This window comes from Xiphophorus maculatus, chromosome 16 (genome assembly GCF_002775205.1).
Source record: "Xiphophorus maculatus strain JP 163 A chromosome 16, X_maculatus-5.0-male, whole genome shotgun sequence".
NCBI lineage: Eukaryota > Metazoa > Chordata > Actinopteri > Cyprinodontiformes > Poeciliidae > Xiphophorus > Xiphophorus maculatus.
This window is the reverse complement of record NC_036458.1, coordinates 11008606-11026418: the sequence shown is the minus strand read 5'-3', so window position 1 is coordinate 11026418 and position 17813 is coordinate 11008606. Positions and strand designations below refer to the sequence as shown.

The window sequence follows — 17813 nt, the reverse complement described above, 5'->3', positions numbered from 1 at the left end:
TCGTCCAACTCTGTTTTAAGCTACTTAGTGCTTCCATTTTGTTATGGTACTACATTAGCACTACTCTTTCGAATAAAAAAAAAGAAATACACTTGAGACATCTAAATGCAAAAACACCTTGGGTATATTCTCGTTGCTTTAATGCCAGCACCCTAAAAAAAACTATAGGCTACTTTGGATATGCAAGTCTATACATACCACAGATCAGAAACTGTTATATTTTGTGAAGAAAGGTGCAGCTGGTCAAACATCAGTTTTATGATAGGAATTCTTAGCTTGGAGTTCCATCTCTCTCTCCGTTTCATCTTAATAAAATCCTATGCAGCACAAAAGAGTTTATCTTGATAGAATCCCTTTATATAGTTCCTTAGTACTCTTCATTGTCTACATAATGAAATAATTAGCATTTCATCAGACTTTACCTATTGATGGTGCTTTGGAAGTGTTTAAAGGCAAGAAAGATCAGAAGACGGGGAGACAAAAAGACGATCAAATGTCGACAGTCTCCTTATTGTCGTCAGTCTCTTTTCACTGCTAGACTGCACCAAGACACCAACTTGTAAAATAGTAGTCTCTCTCATCTTCCAAAGCATCACAAATGTGGTGGAGGAGGATGAAATGCTGCCCTCATCTCTGCAGCATTTACTCGTCTTTTTCTTGCCTGCCTCCTGCTGATTTTCTATCCGCACAAATTAAACCATCCAATCTGTCACAAGACTGAACTATTTTTCAAGGTGGACACTTGTAATTGTGAAGCACAGGTCTTGTGGGAGTGCAGGGCTCTCGCTCTCTTATTTGCGAGCTTTGCTTCTTGTGGGCTCAGGCACCAACGAGTTGACTTTTCTCTCACACGCCCACAGCTGTGATATGATCAGTGAAAGTGAGCAGACTGAAAATGAGAAAGGGAGATTGATTTTTCTTCTCTCCTGCAAAGTTGCTGTAAATTATGAGTCCACAATATGATGAGCCCTTCACTTTGCACAGATGGGCCTAATTGATCAGTCATGCAGACTCCATCCATAAACTCTAATTTATGTTTAGCATGCAAAGAAGTAAAATGTTATTCTACTTTTCTTCTCTCTTTGGTTTGAGTGATTAGGCTGAAGTGAGATGTTAGTCTAATAGCTGTTTTAAATTTCTCAGCCATTTGCACTCTCAGAGAGATTCTATTATATTATAATATATTATGTTTTAATATTACCATTCTATAAATTCCTAAGATTTTATGAGAGGAATATTTAAAGGCTTTTTGTATTTTGTAAACTTATATAATGGCTATGGAATAATGGCTCCTGAGGATTGGACTTTGGTACCTGTGCTTTAGTCTGTAGAAGTAAATTAGACATTGTCTTGTTTACTTCTTTAATACTTGTGTTTGTTATGATTTTGCTTATTTAAGCAGTAGTGCATAGCAATCGATAAAGTTGATTTTTCTTTTGGATTACTACCTCTTCATTATTATTTTTTTAATCTTTATTTGAAGGCTTTTATTTACATACATTGATGCTAAATGCTCTACTTTAAATTTTGAGAAACACATAGAAGAATCATTATTTTCTTGATATATACAACCAAGCACTTTCTCACAAGGCAAACAATTTATTCTTCTGATTGATTTCTAATTGATTATGATACTGAATGCTAAAAACCATAAAGAAAATATGTAATATGGCTTAATGCTACCATTCTATAAATTGAGACATTTATAGAATAGAAACATTTATAGATTGGTATTCCCCTGTTGGAATGTTTTCCAAACAAACAGAGTAAATGAAAATGATAAGGAAAAATCTGCCATTTGACTCAGGTGTCAAATATTTCAATTATTTTCTTTGTAAGAAATATACACTCTTACAGTCCCCATGTGTCTCAAGTGTGTGGAATAACAACTGAATAAGTGTGCACATTATAAAATTTAATGCATAAAAATAACTTAATGAAATAAATTGAAATTAAGAACTCTGCAAATAATTACACTTTAAAGGGCTATTCAATCATAAGAAGAAAGAAAAGCACCAATGGAACAGAGAGGTTTCATGGTACATGTTGAATCTCTGCTCTTTACAGATTTACTGATTCTGGGGCCACAATCAATGCTCCCACTTCAAGCTGTGCTTCATGCTTGACCGCGTAAGCGCATTCTAAGGCTTAATGTCTTATGATGACACTTAATATATCATCTCTTCAAGAGAGACCTGACACAATGGAACAAACATGATGTGACAATTGAGTCAGATCAATCCAGCTCTTCCACACCACCGACGACAAGATGGTAGTGGATGTGTGTGTGTGTGTGTGTGTGTGTGGGTGTGTGTGTGTGCAACTGTGTGTGTGTGTGTGTGTGTGTGTGTGTGCAACTGTGTTTGTGACAGCATGAAAACGAAGTGGACAGAGTGAAGAACCTTTAGAAAGTTTGTATCTGAAAGACATGCTTTATCTGACTGATGACTGAACTTCACAGAAAGGCCACAAGCGGCTAAGTAACTCTGCGAGCCATGACCTGTTGGTCTGACTTCTGTGCCCCCATCCTTTAAAGCAATCTAAATTCCTGCTTCCCAGGTAATGTATTGACCTTTCCTGTCCTCGCATATGGTTTTTCTCCCCTGCTTTCCCTCTTGCTACAAGACTAAACAAGGAAGCAACAAGAAAACATCACGAGCGATGATGTCTGGTGCAGAGGAATGTTGTCAGGGTTGTTTGTTGTCCATGCAGCAGCTGAACCTTTTCCACTGTCATGTAAGAGATTGGGTGAAGGAAAAATAAATGTGACATTATTCATTAAGCAATGTCACACAGTCAATGTTCACTTCACATCAATCAACATTCACTGCACATGCAACAATCTAGCACAGGTTGCCTTGTCATGAATAAAGTTTGTTGAATTGTTGCAAATTGTTGTCTGACAGTCTAAATTATGTTTTAACATTTATCAGAAGGTCCAAACATCTTCTGATAAATGTAGAACACAGAAGTGCAAAGGAGCAAACTGTGCAGACATAATTTCTCTCTATATTTTTTTATACATCAACAATTATATGTTGATGTATAAAACAGGTTTATTTTTTTGTTGTGTATGTAGATACTGTTAAAATTAATTGGCTCAACCGTCAGTACTTCAGTAACTGTAGCTTGTTTCTTCCCTTCTGCCTGGATGAGTGTCAGTGTTTCTGCTTATATGTGTGCAAATGTAATAAAGGTTTCCAAGGGCACACAATTCATAATCAAACCTTCACCATTTGCCTTCCCACTCAGGACACTGTGTCACCTCTGCCTCCGCCCCCATCTTGGCTGCATTCTCTTTACTTAAAAAGAATATTAAAGTCCTTTTCACTCTTGTTCATAAACCTTGAATCCAATTCTCCCCCACATCAATGCAAACTGCAAAAATTAGAAAATTTAGCTAAGCAGAGCAACAAACTGACCTGAGCGTGCGTGTCATTTTAATTGACGTTAGACACTTACCACCATCTTAGCCATTTCTTCTTCTCAACACGAACAGCACACATTTTTAATTAAAATGTTAAGTTTAGAGTTTCATACAGTTTTTGAAACTGTATGAAAGTGAATTAATGTAAAGTAATCTGAGCTGGAATTCAGCAGGGGGCTCACCTGCATCTCCTTCTCTCCATACTTTGAAGGGTTCTTACTGCCTTGACTCTTCCTTCGAAGCTTCTTCAGTTCACCCTGGCATTTTTCCAGACTCTCCCCTTTGCTCTTGTGTTCCAGCTGGTATTTTTTCAAGGCAGCCTAAGTAGAGCAACAAGAAATAAAAATAACATGAAATCACACCTCTTCCAAAGTCAAATCTTTTTAAAAGTTATAATCAAAGAGACACAAGGGATAAGTTGATATGTTTTAGAGGGAGGTTTTCAGGCAAACATATTACGGTAAATAAATACACATTAATTCTGTCAGTATGTCGTGACAGTAAAACACGAGATAGGTAATCTGTGAAAAAAACATGAAGCACCTCTGCTTCCTGTGCAATGCTGCTTAGAAAAAAATCTCACTTCCAGCACAATCTGGGCTCTCTCCCCTTAACTCTGATTGTTTCCGATAGATTTCTGAGAAGGTGTCACTGAGCAAACAGAAGGTGAACTTGTGACCTATGAGATTAATTTTCGGTGCCGGTTTAGTTTCGGTGTAGTTTTAGCAAAGGCAGCAGAGGAAGTAAATGAAGCTGTTAGCAAATGCGTAAAATTTAAATCTCATCACAGTCCAAGTCTCCAGGAAGCAATTGTTTCTCAACACCCAAGAGCCCAGACCCTCTCGGCTGATATGGAGCAAAGTGCAGTACAAGTGGCTGGTTTTTACCAGTCTAGGTCCTACTGCCATTTGTAGAAATACATCAGTCCTGGTCATAAACAGTCAATTAAAGCCAGAAGGAAGGGTTTACCTATTTCAATTATTCTTTTATACTCTATTTTATAGAGTGATTGGTACAAATGTCACCAGCAGAATGTATACTACATATATCAAATTATATTGAAAGGTGGTTCTATGAGGTACTGATTATGGAACAGAAAGATATGCATAAAAGTTTCATTTGAAAAACAAAAAAGAAAACATTTTCTGTCATATACCTTCTGTGGTTGGGTTTCTTTTTATTGAGAACCAAGAGTAAGTGAGAAGATTTCTCTGATTATTTTCTCACAGAGATTGTAATATCTGGTGTGAGAACCATACCACCTATCCCCTTGTAGTGGGCAATATCCACGATATAAGCATCCAGTCTCATGAAAAACCCACAAAGCTCTCCTACTGGTTGTGATGCTCTCTATTGTATATATAGAGGCATCCGTTTGTGGTGACCTTCACTCTTTGTTTCGACTGACTATTAGTCACTGTCAACCGCTCCAGACAGGCCAGCTCCTTGAAAACAAACTATTCACTTAGCCATCATTGGTCTATATGTCCACCAAACTCAAACTGAACTATGTACTTTTTGTTGATGACTTGTTTATTTACTATATAAAAGAAAATAAGAAAAACACCTTTCCTCCTATTTTAAACTGCCATTTCAGCCCAACATAGAGGTATAGATTTGCTTACTTTTAACAGGAACCAAAATATTTAATGGGAAATTTCAAGAGGCAGACAGTATTCCCTTTGAGGTCTGGTGTCTCCGCCCTTCTGAATCAAAGCATTTAAATATTAAACACTTATTGTTCTGGCTGACAAGCACGCATCATCATTATGTGGCAAAGAGGGTGCACGTTGGGATCCTTTCATCTCTTGTTACATTCAAAAAGGCTAAGATATTGCTTTCATGATTAAAGAAAGTGCTGAAAACATTTGGTTCCTAAACTCCAAGTCCTCTTAATCTCCTGTGGGTTTTGTTTTGAAATCAACAACGCCTGTGATCATATCTCTGTGAGCATAATTTTCATCAAATATGTACAATCAGATGTCAGTGATGGCCTGGAACAAACAATGACAGGATTGTCAACAAAGCCTTAATGAGTTCCTGATTTGTTTATTTTCAATCATTTGGTTTGTTGGACTATTGATTTAATAATAATAAAAAAAACAACTTTGTTTCCTTGGCTTCATCAGCTCTGTTGCTATAGTAACAACGTGTGGTGTGAGAAAGCTCGTGTGGTCTCTCAGTTTGAAAAATTGGAAGAGAAAAGCTTATGAACGGGGGTTCAACACCCGCTTTTGCATACTGCATGGAAATGAGCACATATGCAGGTATTCTCGAGGTACTCTGAAAAAGGAACAGAGAAAGAGCCTCTCTTGTAGCACACCTGCAGAAAGACATGAAGTGTTTGCTCTTCATTGCAGATAATTTTTAAATAATCACAGATTTGTTCAATACGTTTCAACAGAATGGACCAAATGAGGCCTTTGGACCTTCATCAGCTTTTTAAAGCAATAATAAAAATGAATGAGTCATCTGCTCATTTTCTCATGGTTGTTTGAGGTAAAGTGATACAGCCAACATAGGCTGCCTCACTGCTGACATTCAGGATTCATCCCATAGAAACTAAGACTTGTGCTGTAAAAAAAAAAAAAAATCTTAGCTAAAAAGAGTAGGATTCAATACCTATTGTGAAAAAAAAATTGTCAGCTGGGTCTTATTACATAAAAAGTCAAACATGCCTTTTCTTTTTTTTCTCTCCAATGTTCCTTGTACTGAAAAAGCAAACGCCAGTAAAGTTTGATCCAGGTACAAAATATAACGGTTATTGGTAAAATAACCTCTGTTTAGAATCAGAGGGGTCAGCTGTTGGTTCATGGCTGACCCCTCCGTTCAGTTTCATGTGATCTAAAATCTTGTGAAAGCCATGCTCACTTGCTTGTTAGAGAACATTAGTGAACAAATAGAACCACAAAGAACACGCCAGGCAGGACAGGGATAAAGTTGTGCAGAAGATTAAATTATTATTAGGTCCCAAAAAAATAAACTAAGCTTTAAACATCCCGGGCAACAAAGTCCAACACATCATACAGAAATGGAGAAAATATGGAAACTGGTTCTGCAAGCTATTAACTCAGGGCAGATGAACGCAAGTGTGCACCAGGTTTTTCTTTTTATTAAAAAAAGAAAGCATCTGTCAGTCCCTCCAACTTGACAAACATGCACTATTTTATCTTTGACCTTTCACATAATATCCTAAAAAGTATATCAAAGGTTGTGGTGGTAACATGAAAAAATGCAAAAAAAAAAAGAGTTCACTGTTATGAATACTTTTTCCAATGCTCTCCAAGTATTTATTTGCATAAAATGAATTAAAGAAATTCATGCAAACAAGCAAAACCCGTCTGGTGTGTCAGTGGTTGCAATGGGTTTACCCTAGGATGAGAAGCAATGTGATTACTTCATTTTTGTCTGTGAATACAAATTAAATTTTAAAATGGCATTCAAATTGCATAAGCAAGGAGCTGTGAGCTAATGCAGCTCATGACAGGATTCTTCCAACAATGCATCACAAAAATGAAAACGTTATCCCATCCCCCAAAACGACGCACAGCGGTATTGCTGTACACTTCGGCTGCTACCCACTCATTCTAAAGATATCACAAGTAGACCCACTCCGCAGCACTTACACACACTCCATGAGGGGCTTATTATAATCAGTGTACCCCCAATAGCTTAGTAGACATGAAATACTGCAGAAGTAGACTTAAAACCCAAACTTAAGATGAACAGCGTTGCCTACAAATCTGTTATTTCATTTGAATTACACATTGCCTGCACCATTGGTACAACATTGTATGGCTTTCCAAAAATAAACTACTGCAGTGTATGTTTTAGCACCAATCTGATTTAGGAAACCTAGTGACAAATTCTGATACTCACAGTCAAGTACCGAGCATCTAGATCCACCTTCTTCTCAAGCTCAGAGAGCAGCTCATTATGGAAGCATTTAAGCTGAGGAAAAAAAACAACAAATGATTAAGTAAACTGTTAACAATGCTTAGAAAATCCTTGACACAATCTGTGGTTAGGCCTGTCACAATAACAAATTTTGCTGAGTGATTAATTGTCTCAAAAATTATTGCGATAAACGATAATATTGTTTGAAGACCTTTTTACACTGATTTAATGGAAATGACGTAATAATGCATGCGATTTCCTGCCAAAGATAGATACGCTTTATTTTCAAAAGAACACTTAACACTGGAACTGAAAAACAAAATAAACAAAACAATAAAAATAAAATGGAGTCTCAGTCTCCATTAACAAAAAATGCACTAGAATAAAAACTAAAAAACATAAAGCCAAAGTGGAAATAAATACCGCATTCAACCAAAAGAGTGCAGATTATGAAGTCTGTATACTACTGTATATTGCCCTTCATTAATCATTAGATTTAAATAGAGATGATGGGCACATCCGACTACCTGATACAATAGTTCAAACTACATTTTTTGCCCCGATTTTCCCCTTACAACAATCTTAGGATTGTTGCTTGCGATTTCGTAACCAATCATCCTGTAGTGTGTGGTGTGTTATGGTAGATCGTCATGGCTGCTCCAAGCTAAATCAGGGGGTTTCCTGATGAGGAGCATGACTGTTGAATGTGACAGGTAGCCAATCAGAAAGCCCGGATTCCCCTCCTTGCTTTCTGAGGGGAAATTATGGAGGGGAATCCCAAACAGCTGACACAGCACAACCTGAAGTCCAGCGGACATTGGAGATGATATGTGGAAACAACATTAATGTTTATTCAACATTTCCTGCAAAAATATAGAAATGACAAGGGGAGGAGATGGAGCAAAATTGCTACCGCAGTTGATAAACCAGGTAACTTTTCAGCTGTTCTTCATTAACGTGACATAAATAGGTTATAATGATTTTCATTCAGACAGGACTGACACTAGCCACATGCATTACAGGTTTTAAAATTAGTTAACTGGACTTGCAGACATTATTTTGTGCCCATTGTTGGACACCACAGGCACAATCGAACCCGATTGAACCTTTATACCTAGGATTTCTGTCGGCTAATGTGTGGTCTCAGGCTTTGACAATGGGCCGACAACTCTAAGATCGTGCAGTGTGCGCTGGGCATTACACTAAGGAAATGAGGAAGGGAGAGGTCAGAGGAGAGCACCGGAGTTGAGCCCTTTATTGTTTATCGCGACAGGCCTATCTGTGGTTTATATGTTTTTAAACGGCATAGGCAGCAGTGATTGTTACTGAAGTGTAGATATAAATCTTTGAGTATACAAAATATTTTCCTCTTTCAGGTGTGGAGCTTAAATCAGCCAGTTGGCATGCTAAAACAGAATAGCATACAAGCAGTAAATTTAACAAAATTTCTGTTTTTGTTCAACCTGGAATAATATAAAAGTAAAATGTTAAAATTACCTACATAAAAATGTGTGTGTAAAAGTATTTTTGCAATTATTTCACAATTTCAAAAGAACTTTTACAAATTTATGGATGCATTTTTGTCCTCATGTCCACCCAGCTTCTTCCAAGAACATTCATTTTCATAGATGTACTGGAAGTTAAATTAATAAATGGATATAAGCTAATCTTCTTTGTTTCTATGCTGTGATGTTATTTCTGATGTTTTCTTGTAGATGATGTATGGTGGGCAGTCCTGTTCAAGGTGTTTGAAGTGATAGAAAGGCTGCAGCATTAATTGAAACAGAATTTCCATCTCACATTAAATATTTGTCATTTTATAACATCTTTTTGAGTGGAGAGTTATTTACGAAAGAGCTCAGGTATTGATTTATGTTATGAGCAAACAAATATTTCCAACATCTCTGAATAACATGAATAAACTTAATTGCATGTCCTAGTACATGCCCTTGTTCTTCTGTTTATACATTTGTTCTTAAAGCATTCCAATAAATGAAGTCATTGTTAAAACACACAATTGCTTGAAATACCAACCATTTCCTCTAGCTGCACTTGGATCTGTCTGTGGACCTCAGCCATCTGGAACAGAACGTCCCCTTCACACAAAGAAACAGAGACATGGAGAAAATGCATAAATACCTTTTAATATGAACAGAAAAAGGAATGAGGAAGAAACTAGGAGAAAAAATATAAATCTAAAAGAAACCAAGAGAGAAACAGAAACCCCAGCGTGCAAAGTCCGTGCACAAACACAAGCTACAAACATACACAACATGAGACTTAACTGGGGCAATGAACAACACAATGGAGGCTTGTTACAAGATGAAAGAGACTGAAACAACTTCATGTACAACTGAATCAATTTTTTTTAAAAAGGAAACAAGCTGGATATTAAAGCTTGTGTTTTTCTAAAGACATCAAGATGTCTTTTGGACTGTTAACATAAAAAATGCTGTAGCCTGTGAAAAATCAATAAAATACTAAATAATAAAGGGTTCATGCAGCTAGTGTTATCTTTTTGTATACCTACAGTCTCCCTCTTCTGAAATTGCAGTGCAATGTCAAGAAAAACAAGAAGCATATTGAGCAAAGGACACATACAAAACAGAGGCCTGGTGGATAGACAGTAATAAATCCAAATGTACAGACAAAAGATGAGGCTGACATTTTCCTGAGTAGAAGACCCAAAACCTCTTTGACATTGTCTGAAATTTTAAAGTGTGTGCATAAAGCCTTTAAGGTGAAGATGAAAAGCTCAGAGTCTTGATAGTGATGTAGCCTTAAATAAATGAGTCGCATGTCAAACATTTTTAGTCTTAAAAGTCTTATTTCATCATATCTATGCAATTTCATACCATCATTTTACCTTCAGCCATTCTACTTAGGGGGTTACATTAAAAATGTCCCTGCCAAAGTAAAAATATATGTCACTTTATGTCAGTATCCATTCTGAAAAAGGATCATTATAGACCTTAGCAGAAACTGCAAGCTTACGCTTTATGTCAAAAGTTTTTTCTGGCTCATTTCACTTTTTCCTGCTGTGCCTCTTGTGAACGATGACCCATTAAGAGCACATGTCAGTCCATCTCACAGAGCTTTAAGTAAAGTCAGAACTCCTGCAGAAGAGGTTTCAGTACAAACTTTAATTTTGCAACAGAAGGCTTTGGATTGGTCTCCATGTCAGCAGACAGCAAGAGGAGGAGGAGAACAGGAGAACTGAAGCGACAAGGGTGGCCATTTAAAAAATGCAGGGAAGTATGACTTTTTTTTATATATATACTTTCAGCAATACAAAGAAACAAAATGCAATATTTAGAAAATGACATATATTAAGTATTTAGAGCTACACATTAAATCACAAATGTATCATCATTGCAATATCAGTGTGTGAAATAATCATATCACAAAGGATTGTTTGGAGTGGAATAATTGTTGGTTAAAATATTCCAAGTGGTATGAACTTGCATTTTGTCTTCTCATGTAATGTTAAGTAATTTGGACTGCATCTTGTAGCAGAAGAGGCTCATATCTGACACATGCCCAACATGTAGAAAGTCACAAAGTGATAGAAGCACTGATGAGAACAGGAGGAAAGAAAAAGAATACAAGCACGTATTACGACTGATATTGTTAATACTGTTGGTATTTTACAGATGCACTTGAGGTCAGCTACTATCCTTAGTTATGAAATAGTCGCTGTTAACTTAGTCACAGTACCATATATATATATATATTTTTATTAGAAATGCAATCAGCCAGCCACACATCAAAGTCAGCCATGTTTTCCTTGATCTACTTGTATCCACCAATAAATAGCATGGTGCCTGATAAGGTTTTTCTCACTTGAAAAAAAACCCTGATTATCTGGTGCATGTTCTTTATTGAATGGGTGCTAAGTTTATAACTTCATTTTCTATTAGAATCACAACTACTTAGAGAGGAGAACCTGCTGATTAATTCCCTGTTTTATGCCTTGTAGTGTTTAAAGAGAGCATGGCAGGGAGTTGGAATCAGTCAAAATTGGATTCAAGGTTGGATTCCAAAGACAAATGGAAATCTGTATCAACTGGGAAAAACCTGATCAATGCATTTCTAATCATTTTACATCAACAAAAATAAATTGCATTGTGCTATTTTTGAATGTTTTAAAATTATTCTTTGAAAATGCAGAAGTTTTCTCAAGGCCATCATGACATCACACAGCCCAGCAGCCATTAGGCAGGTGCTACACAAAGACCAACTTTATTCATTCTGTTGACATGTATTACAACTAAAACATGTTTTAGTTGAAAAATTTAGTTGAATAATTATTTTCTGAAAAATTAAGCATCTTTACTGTACCTACTTTACTTGATAAAGTAAGAGATTTAGTAACTGCCCCCAATAGTCTCATCTCCCTGTAGCCAAACACGGATAAACATTTTTGCCCATGCTGCAACCTGTCAGTTGATCTTCTGTCTCACAGAAGCACAGAAAGAGGCTAAGGCATCTAGTCATTTCCCAGCAGGCCTTCTAAGCAGCTTACACATCCCTGATCAGAGCCCTGTGAGCTTAGAAACTCTGCCATTCTGCTGGCTTCAACTAGCTGGATCAATTAACTAATGAGCATCATCACTGGACTGTAAAACAAAAGCACGGAGATGCATAAGCCATCTAAAAATGCAGCAGGACAGGATATTAAAAGGAAGTCAGAAGGCTGAAGAGTGACTGCATCTGTATTTGTCTTCTCTGGTTTCATCACGACAGACTGTACAAAGCCAAAGCATAGAAAAAAGAAAAGATACAGAATATCACACTCTGGCAATGCAAATGGTTGCCATGGCAATTTTAATATCAGAGCACACAACAACAGGAAAATTACGCTGCAACCAAGAAGTGAATTTCAGCATCTGATACTCCAATCAGTAATTTGTACTGAGGCATAATGAGAAGAATTTAAATGAGATGTGCCACTTTAATGTCTTTCCTACAAAAGGTTCTGGCAAATATGACATAACCCACGAGACTCAGTGTAAGAGCTGTTAGTTTGACAGCTCTAACGTGCAAAACACGTCAGTGTATCCTCTTAGTTTGATAACCACGACGATAACACAAAATAAACATGAGCCATTACTCTATTAATATTTCCGAGCTCTCTTGAACCCTTGCCTGTTTCTATGGCTGACACAAAACAATAGTTTCTTTGTTTGAAGGTGAGCTCAGGCTGATCTGCACCTGCAGCTATGCAACAAGCAGCCACATGCCTGCTAGCTTAAAACAGTGAGTCAGGTAGGGACGCATGCCTGCAGGATTTGTGTGCATACGAACAGACTCTACCCTGAAGTGTGACATCAGCTTGTGTACTGTGGATGTATTTATTGACTGCTTGTGTAACAGCAGCGATGTTACACCCACACAGGTGGAGCGAAAAAAAAAGACCAAGTGTAACAGAATGTGGGCTATTGAGTAGAAAAAAAAAGTGGACGTTTGCAATGCTGAACAGGGAGAATCAGAGAGAAGAATGGAGGTGGATGGAGAGACACTGAATCACTAGTGAAGGTCAAACCAGATTCACCAGGGGTTGTCATGGAAGCAGGATAATACCAGGGTTGTTGCCATGGGAGAAGCCATAAAATGAGGAGCAGTGCTTGAAAATGTTGTTACAAAACCCCATTTAGAAAGCTCCACCCTTACTATCAGCTCTCGTTACATAATACACACCACGCTTCTGATGGAGAAGAATGGTGTGTGTACCCCCACATGCTGAGTCCGTCTTCGGCACTGTGCATGCCTGCGTGCACAGTATGCGTGGCTTAACAGGGATGTTAATACCTGCCTTCCTCACATTCCAACTCCTAGGGGAAACAAACAAGTGGGCAAATATAATAGGGATGGAGGAAAATGTGTGAGACGAAGGTAATAGCTGAGACTCGGGGTGGGCATGCGAGTGTGACTATACTTTTTGTGACATTACATCATTTAAGTGTAGTTCATTTAGATGTGAGGGGCGTTGAGAGTATATTATTTCTTCTTCACATAAACACAAACAGATCCAGTTTCATAGCCTGGAAGCTAAATTCCGTTTGAACCCTTTCCTCACTCTCCTCTCATAGGAGAAAACTACAGATATTTAAATGACACACTGCTAAAATTGGAAGCTCTGCTACCACAGCTGTTGCTATTTTTTTTAACTAGCAATGGTGTCATGCATTCAGGCCACAATGAAGGTTTACCAACATCTGTGCACATGCCAAACAGAACTAGGCCAGAATGCAGTTACAAGTACATTAATTCTGAGAAGATATGAGGGATTGTGCAGCATATTTAAACAATTTGGGGTTAGAGGGTGAAAATTCTGACCTCTTTTAAAACTGAAGTTTCTATATCCCCAAAACCAACAACGTATTTATAATACCAATAAAGTTACATAGAGATTCATATTGAATATATGTGATTTTTTAAAATGCATTTCAAATGTTAAAATCTAACAATTTGCATTCAAATTCTTTTTAATATTGGAGATGTTATGTAAGCATTCAACATTTATCTTTCACAAAACATTTATTTAAATGTAGAAAAAAACTATAAATAAATAAACACTGCTCTTTTTGTGTGGCAAATACTGTTGAGGCATATCAAGAATCCATACCTATTGTTTACAATTTTAGCATGCCAATCAGTCATTCGCCTACACTACAGTTGCTGAAAAGTTATACCACAAATAATTGCTTACAACTTACTACTAGCTTGTTTTCCTTTATCATTACATGTACTAATGACTTGAGTCCCAGAGAGAGTTGAAGCTTTTGTCCTTGAAAAACAGAAGTCTCTGTTTTGGTGACATGAGTGCATTTCAAGTTCAGGATGCAGACTCTGTTGATCATTTGTTTGTCTTAGATACTACATGAGAGGGTTGAGAAGTTTCCAGTTTTAGGATGCAATTTCAAATATTAGAAAATCAGTGATGTAGTCTTAAAATAACATTTAGGACAGGGTAATAGGTAACCTTTGTATTTTAACCTAACTGACTTATTTTAGGTCATCTTCTTAGGCAATAAATAAATGATTAACACCAGAATGTAGTAACACACTGGTTATGGTGAATGCAGCACATGTCGTCAACAAGGTCGAGGTGCTGTCCGTACCTGTGCTTTTCCTAAACAGTAGATGTTAGAACAGAAAAAAAATCCTTTCCACAACACCATTCAGGAAGTAGATATTTGATACAAAAATGTAACTAAACTGTTTTGACTTATTTATGAATGGCATGAATTTTGGAGCAAATTCTTAATGACTGCATTATTGTAATACATTTTTGGATATGCTGGTTTTGCGGCCTAATCTGAAAGAAAAAAAACAAATAAGCAAAAGCACAAACAAGTCGAAAAAAAAAACAAAACACGAAAGACTTTATAAATATGAAAGCTTCAATTTAAAAGTGTAATCTCCCATATTTTAATTAGCATAATTTATCCTACAAGTCAGTTTTCATATTCAAGATTATGGCATGTCAATTGGTGTAGTGGTAGATTTAATTTTATTGTCAGAAATATGAATTTATGTCAGTAATGTCTGACTGCCCAACATGTTTTTACAAATGCTGCGTTTGCTGAAAGAATTGATGTGTAGTAATAAGGAACAATAGGGGGTTGCAAGTAACATCTCCAAAGTATAATATAAAACCAAAGTCAATTTATGTCTCTCACAATTTAAGTTTGCATATCATCTCCAGAGCTATAACTATGCAGTTCCTTGCAGCTGACTGCAGCTAATAAATAAAACAGTGCAGTCATGTTGATATCTTTGATTCAGAGAGGAGCTGAGGGAATACTGAAGCTGGGCTCCCTCACTGAAAATATCTGAGTGTTTTGCCCAACCATATCACTCACAAATAATTCAGCGACTTTAAACATAAATAGAAGGGATTGGTTTCTAATATGTAAAACTGATAGGAAGCCATTCCAATCAGGTTTAACAATCCAAAAAACACACTTTTGGTTTAAACCTCTATGGTTGATGCATTTAATCTTGAAATATATTCAGTTAAAACAATGCCAAGGTACTACTTTTCATCTTAACTTAGAGTTCAAGTAAAATAAATAAGTATAATGTAAACAGTTCTGCAGTCCATTATGACACCAGCAGACTGACATTAGTTATAAATGTAGTTAATATTGAGGCCTAGGTTTCATCTTCAAGGTTGAGTAATATAACATGCAACATATACAGTACAACATCTGTATGTTGACCGACAGGTGTCAGGAGACAAGACTTTAGGGATGTAGTAGATATAACCTCTGCCTATGGCTTTAAAGTCATTTTTATATGTCAGTAATTCAGATGCTCTGATAAAAGCATTAATCAAAAATCTAACATTTATTTGCCAAAAGAGCTTATATAACCAAATTCTACATTTTTAATAAAAGTATACAGTTGTAGTCAAGGTAATGAATTTATTTTCCACCCAGGTTAGATTGCTTTCTTTCTGGGGTCAATAAACCTTAATGAGAATGACGATGACATTGCTTAATTAGATATTTATTTATTGCCAGTTATGTCATCACTGCATCATTCACAATTCATATTGTGAATTTTCTTAAGGTTGTGCAGCTCTATCAGATATTCATTTAGATCATTAACTGCTAAAAATCACATCCAAACATTACTTTCTGATTCTAGTATAATGCACAATACAAATGTAAGAAATAAGGTTGGATATAGTGTACAGCTTTAGGTAAATGAGTTAATATGCTGTCCTTTGAGCAAACAGTGAAAAAGGACAAAATCTGCTGCAAAATTCCGGTTTATTTCCCTCGCCAACAATCAAGAGCCACCGAGTTGCTTAGCAACATAGTGTTTTGTGTCTGTTATAACTACGTCATTTTCAGCCACAGACAGAAAGCTGTTTCTCGTGTTTATACATACCTATATCTGTGCATTCAACTTGAGAATGCCTTAACAGTCAACTTTCCAGATTGTATTTTATTTGACTGAGAAAGTTAAATATTGCAACGCCAGCGGATCCACCTGTTTTAGTTAAAATGTTCCAGCATGAAGACTGAAGGGCAAAGTGACTGTGTTAGGATGGAGAGTGTAGGGGCCACTGGTTTCCCATCATGCAGTGTGTGCCTCAGAAATGGAGCACGAGAAAGCAGGGACTCCAGGGAGGGTGGCGCAGAGCTAAGAAAAGAGCTCCTCTGCTCTCATTTAAACAGGGACAGGTGCTAGAGGATGAGCGAGGTAGGCCGCACTGAAGATGGAGTGACAGAAAGAAGAGACAGGGAGAGCTGAGGTGTGCACACTCCTGAGTGTTCACTCAAAGTCAGAGTCAACACCTCATCTGCAAGCTCTAACCCTTGTTCCAGGTTATTAATTTTTTTTAAGCAGCAGCAATTCACCGGCAGAAAATACATGTGAACATCCCAGACCCATTAACCTAGAAACACATTACTGCGTCATCAATTTGCAGCCCAACTTTCCTTGTGCAACCCCCTTTTATTCCTTTAGATAATAACTGGGAGTGTGTTTAAACCTTTAAGATTGGGAGGGGGCAAATTACTTCAATGCTTTAATATAGTTTCAGTTTTTTTTATTATCAAAATATTATTTCCCCAGCCACAAATTATTGCTGAAGAATACATTATCTGTTATTGAGATGTGGTGATTAGTGAGCTTCAAAGAGGCAATAAGAGGAGAGAGAGAACAGGGAAAATGTATCCACTTTAAATTCTTGTTTGGGTTTCTGAGAAGAGACTGACGAATTTGTTATTCAAGGAAAGGTTCAAGAAGTAGAACAAAAAATGCATACAATAAATAGTAAAAAAAAATATGTTTATCATTAAAGTTCATTTAAATGATAAGTTAAGTTCTATTAGTTAAATATTTCACTAGCAAAGTACTTAATTTCACTATTACATATGATCAGTAAAAACATTTGTAATGTAGATATGCTATGACCTACACAACAATGGTGAAGACTGTTTACTTTCAAGCAGTCACTTACAAGCTTGTCAAGGCATGAAAGTCACGAAAGGTAATTGCAAAAGATGCTGACAGTTCAAAGAATGCTCCAAGGTTAGAAAGTGGAGTGGAAGGAAAAGTGTGTTCGGAAAGGGTGCACTAGGACCAGGTAAGGCTAGCTTTGAGAGGCCATATATGTCACTGGGATGCACATCAGGGAACGTCACTTATTTGAAATTGTGATATTGAACACCAGTGACAATACATTTTCAATATAATGTCCTAACCTAATAGGTACTTCCATTTGTTTTTATCAGTTCAATTAGTATGTTTATTTTGTGTTGTGTGATGTGAACCTATATTCAAAATCTGTTCATGAGCAAAAATTAATAAAATATAAGATTTGAAAATGTAAAATTTAGAATAAGTAGCAAAAGGTAAATATGTGTAAAAACATTTGACTAGAGTTTAGTCAGATGGGAAGAATTGTCTATTTGGAGGACTTCAATCAGTGTTTAGACTCTTTAATTAGTAACACCTATGACATTAC

General features: G+C 36.7%; 1 protein-coding gene across 4 annotated transcripts in view; it reads right to left on the bottom strand.

Annotated features, from left to right (window-relative positions):
• LOC102220073 (brain-specific angiogenesis inhibitor 1-associated protein 2-like) overlaps nucleotides 1–17813 on the bottom strand; it is a 60023-nt gene that overhangs the window by 17888 nt on the left and 24322 nt on the right. For all 4 annotated transcript variants that reach the window (XM_023348991.1, XM_023348992.1, XM_023348993.1 and 1 more), the window contains exons 4-6: nucleotides 9359–9420; nucleotides 7307–7378; nucleotides 3610–3747 (exon numbers count right to left, since the gene is read on the bottom strand). In XM_023348991.1, the coding sequence (XP_023204759.1) occupies nucleotides 3610–3747; nucleotides 7307–7378; nucleotides 9359–9420 (272 nt within the window). The remainder of the gene's footprint in view (nucleotides 1–3609; nucleotides 3748–7306; nucleotides 7379–9358; nucleotides 9421–17813) is intronic.